Here is a 3,666-nt window from a genome sequence, read left to right on the forward strand (position 1 = left end):
GTGTCAGTCTGCTGTGTTTCAGTCTGCTGTGTGTCAGTCCGCTGTGTGTCAGTCAGCTGTGTGTCAGTGAGCTGTGTGTCAGTCTGCTGTGTGTCAGTCTGCTGTGTGTCAGTCTGCTGTGTTTCAGTCTGCTGTGTGTCAGTCAGCTGTGTGTCAGTCAGCTGTGTGTCAGTCTGCTGTGTGTCAGTCTGCTGTGTTTCAGTCTGCTGTGTGTCAGTCTGCTGTGTTTCAGTCTGCTGTGTGTCAGTCCGCTGTGTGTCAGTCAGCTGTGTGTCAGTGAGCTGCAGGGATGGCGCACCACAAGCAGTGCACAGCCACTTTCCCTGAACACATCCGCAAGAAACGGAATGGTGAACAGCTGAGCGCTGGGGAGATCCGAGACTTCATACAGGGTGTCAAGGACAAGACCATCCAAGAGAGCCAGATTGGTACACACACACACACACACACACACACACACACACACACACACACACACACACACACTACCAGCGACGTGCAGGTAGGTCACAGAGTCACAGTGGGTGGGATGCCAGATAAGGCAGATTATTATAGGTCTGCAGAGAAGATGACTTCCACACAATTTAGACTGAGTATCAATAGTCAAGCTCAGGCCAAAACCTGCACTCTACTCTACAGTTGAAAGTCTGATGTGTGTATGTGTGTGTGTGTGCATGTGTGTGTGAGTGTGTGTGTGTCTGCATGTGTGTGTGTGTGTGTGTTTGCTTGTGTGTGTGTGTGTGTGTATAGGAGCCATGCTGATGGCAATCTGGCTGCAGGGAATGGTAGCAGAGGAGACTCTCACACTGACGAAGGAGATGATGATGTCAGGGGAAGTGATGTCATGGCCGGCAGAGTGGGAGGGGCTAATGGTGGATAAACACTCGACGGGTGGAGTGGGGGACAAGATCAGCCTGGTGCTGGCTCCTGCTCTGGCTGCCTGCGGCTGCAAGGTACCTGCCTGGATACACTGTGTGTGTGTGTGTGTGTGTGTGTGTGTGTGTGTGTGTGTGTGTGTGTGTGTGTGTGCGTGTGCGCGCGTGCGCGCGTGTGCGTGTCTGACTATCAGAAGCTGTGTCCATAGGTACCCATGATAAGTGGCAGAGGTCTGGCACACACAGGCGGCACGCTCGACAAACTGGAGTCCATCCCTGGCTTTAATGTCTATCAGTCTGTACAACAGGTACACCCTCCCCCTCTCTCTCTCTCTCTCTTTCTTCTGTCTGTCTCTCTCTCTCATGTACAAGTTATTAACGTTGTGATATTGTGGCACCATCCTCAGCTGCATCGAATCCTGGAGGAGGTTGGCTGTTGCATTGTAGGACAGACAGATAACCTGGTGCCTGCTGACAAGGTCATGTACGCTCTGAGAGACGTTACGTCTACAGTCGACAGCCTCCCACTCATCACAGGTCTGACAACAACAACAGCAAACTGGACTACCTTTCAAAGTAGAGAAATGAACATGTGAATAGTGTGTGTGTTCTCTCCAGGCTCTATCATCTCTAAGAAGGGTGCTGAGTCTCTGAGTGCCTTGGTTCTGGATGTGAAGTTTGGGAATGCAGCTCTCTACAAAGACCTGGGCAGTGCCAAGTCACTGGCCCAGTCCATGGTAACCCTAACACTGACACCTGACCTTTACCCCATTCTTGTTTGAATGTCTGGAGGGCCATGTTTTCACTCCTGCCTTGTACTTGATTGATCAAATAAGGTTGTTGATTTAGTTAGGAACTCAACTGGTTGTCAAGTCTGGAATAGAAAGGACATAACACAAAGCAGACCCCTGACCCTTACCATGACCCCTGACCCTTACCATGACCCCTGACCCTTACCAGACCCCTGACCCTTACCATGAGCCCTGACCCTTACCAGACCCCTCACCCTTACCATTCTCTCCTGCAGGTGACAGTTGGGAACAGTTTGGGGATCCGTACGGGGGCGGTGCTTAGTCGTATGAACTGTCCTATTGGTCGCTGTGTGGGGAACACTCTGGAAGTGATGGAGTCCCTGGAGTGTCTAAAGGGGAGGGGCCCAGACGACATACTGGAGCTGGTCACAAGTCTGGGTGAGGAATACACACACACAAACACACACACTCAGTGAATTGGTTCCTTTGGACCAAAACCAAGCAGACCAAGACCTAGTTAGAATGTCAGTGCTGCTCGGGCTTAGCTACAGTCTCGACACCGAAGCTGTGGACGTTCATTACCTTCAAACTAAAGTCAATATTCTGTGTGTGCGTGTGTGTGTAGGTGGGCTGCTGTTGTGGATGATTGGCCGTGCAGGGAGCCTGGAGGAGGGTAAAAAGGTGATCTCTACAACCCTGCAGAATGGTGCAGCCCTGGAAAAGTTCCAGAACATGATGATTGGTCAGGGAGTAGCCAGTCAGATCACTGCATCACTCTGTTCAACCAACGCAGACTACTACAGCATCCTGAGACGGGCACACTACCAGACAGAACTAGAGACACAGGGCCACGGTAACACACACAGGCACAGATTAACAAAAGCAAATGCGCACACGCACACACACACACGTATACACTGCATGACCTTGTCTTTTGGTGTCTGCAGGGACAGTGCTGGACATAGACGGCATGGTCATTGCTCAGGTGCTGCACAGGTTGGGGGCGGGACGTTCGAAGGCCGGAGACCCTGTCAATCACAGTGTGGGGGCGGAGCTTCTGGTGTCTTTGGGACAGAAGGTGGAGAAAGGTGAGAACTCTCTGACCCTGTGTGTGTGTGTGTGTGTGTGTGCGTAGGGTCGGTGTCACCCTGATCTGACTCGACCTTTGCCCTCTGACCCCAGGGCAGCCATGGCTGCGTGTCCACTACGAGACTCCGGCGCTGAGTGCAGAGCAGAGACTCAGTCTACAAGGGGCGCTGACACTGGGGCCCGTCGACCTGCTACACACACAGCCACTAGTGGCAGAAATCATACTGCCATAGTGACACAAATCCACTCTATGTTAAAGCTTGATTGGGAGATGACCTGCCTTTGGGAATCTCAGTGTTTAATTTTTAAAGGATGTATAGTTCAGAACTAAAGCCTCCGTCTCCTGCTCTTCACTCTCAAAGTCCTCTCTGATTCACTCATATAAAGTCATAAGATTCTGTGGAGACTGAATAGATGTTTACCGTTTCCAGGAACTGTGTGAAGGCAATTTCTGTTAAACCTTACTAATGCTTGTGTACTAACATATCCTTCTTTAAGCCTCGGCATTGGGCTTGAGATGGTTCAAGCAACTCATATAAGATATAAAAGTGTGTGTGCACATTAATAGAGGCATGTTGTAACTGTTCTGGTGTGTAGAATGACCCCAGGATGTCTGGGAGCTCAGCCAATACTTGACAGGAACTGACTGGTTCCTCTTAAGTTAACTGGAGACAGAGTAAAGGTTTTATCCTGCACACCAATGATTGAGCTATTGTTCTGTCTGGAGCCTGTTTCTGGGCAAAATATTCATGTTTTGTGTGTGTGACCAGTACGACCATACATCATCTGGGCTGACAGTCAAAGGCGCTAGCTTGCCCAACTTGGGGGAACCGTTAAGCTACTCAAATCAAATCAAAGTTTATTTGTCACGTGCGTGGAATACAACAGGTGTAGTACAGTGAAATGCTTACTTACAGGCTCTAACCAATAGTGTAAAAAAGGTATTAGGT

The 3,666-nt window shown here is 50.1% G+C and overlaps 1 protein-coding gene across 4 annotated transcripts in view; it reads left to right on the forward strand.

Annotated features, from left to right (window-relative positions):
• tymp (thymidine phosphorylase) overlaps nt 1-3,411 on the forward strand; it is a 6,237-nt gene extending 2,826 nt beyond the window's left edge. For all 4 annotated transcript variants that reach the window (XM_065021341.1, XM_065021342.1, XM_065021343.1 and 1 more), the window contains exons 3-11: nt 1-428; nt 751-953; nt 1,085-1,183; nt 1,283-1,412; nt 1,494-1,612; nt 1,903-2,065; nt 2,253-2,480; nt 2,575-2,715; nt 2,810-3,411. The exon at nt 1-428 is cut by the window's left edge. In XM_065021341.1, the coding sequence (XP_064877413.1) occupies nt 290-428; nt 751-953; nt 1,085-1,183; nt 1,283-1,412; nt 1,494-1,612; nt 1,903-2,065; nt 2,253-2,480; nt 2,575-2,715; nt 2,810-2,949 (1,362 nt within the window). In that variant the 5' untranslated portion in view covers nt 1-289 and the 3' untranslated portion in view covers nt 2,950-3,411. The remainder of the gene's footprint in view (nt 429-750; nt 954-1,084; nt 1,184-1,282; nt 1,413-1,493; nt 1,613-1,902; nt 2,066-2,252; nt 2,481-2,574; nt 2,716-2,809) is intronic.
• The last annotated feature ends 255 nt before the right edge of the window (nt 3,412-3,666 follow it).

This window comes from Oncorhynchus nerka, linkage group LG8 (genome assembly GCF_034236695.1).
Source record: "Oncorhynchus nerka isolate Pitt River linkage group LG8, Oner_Uvic_2.0, whole genome shotgun sequence".
Lineage (NCBI taxonomy): Eukaryota > Metazoa > Chordata > Actinopteri > Salmoniformes > Salmonidae > Oncorhynchus > Oncorhynchus nerka.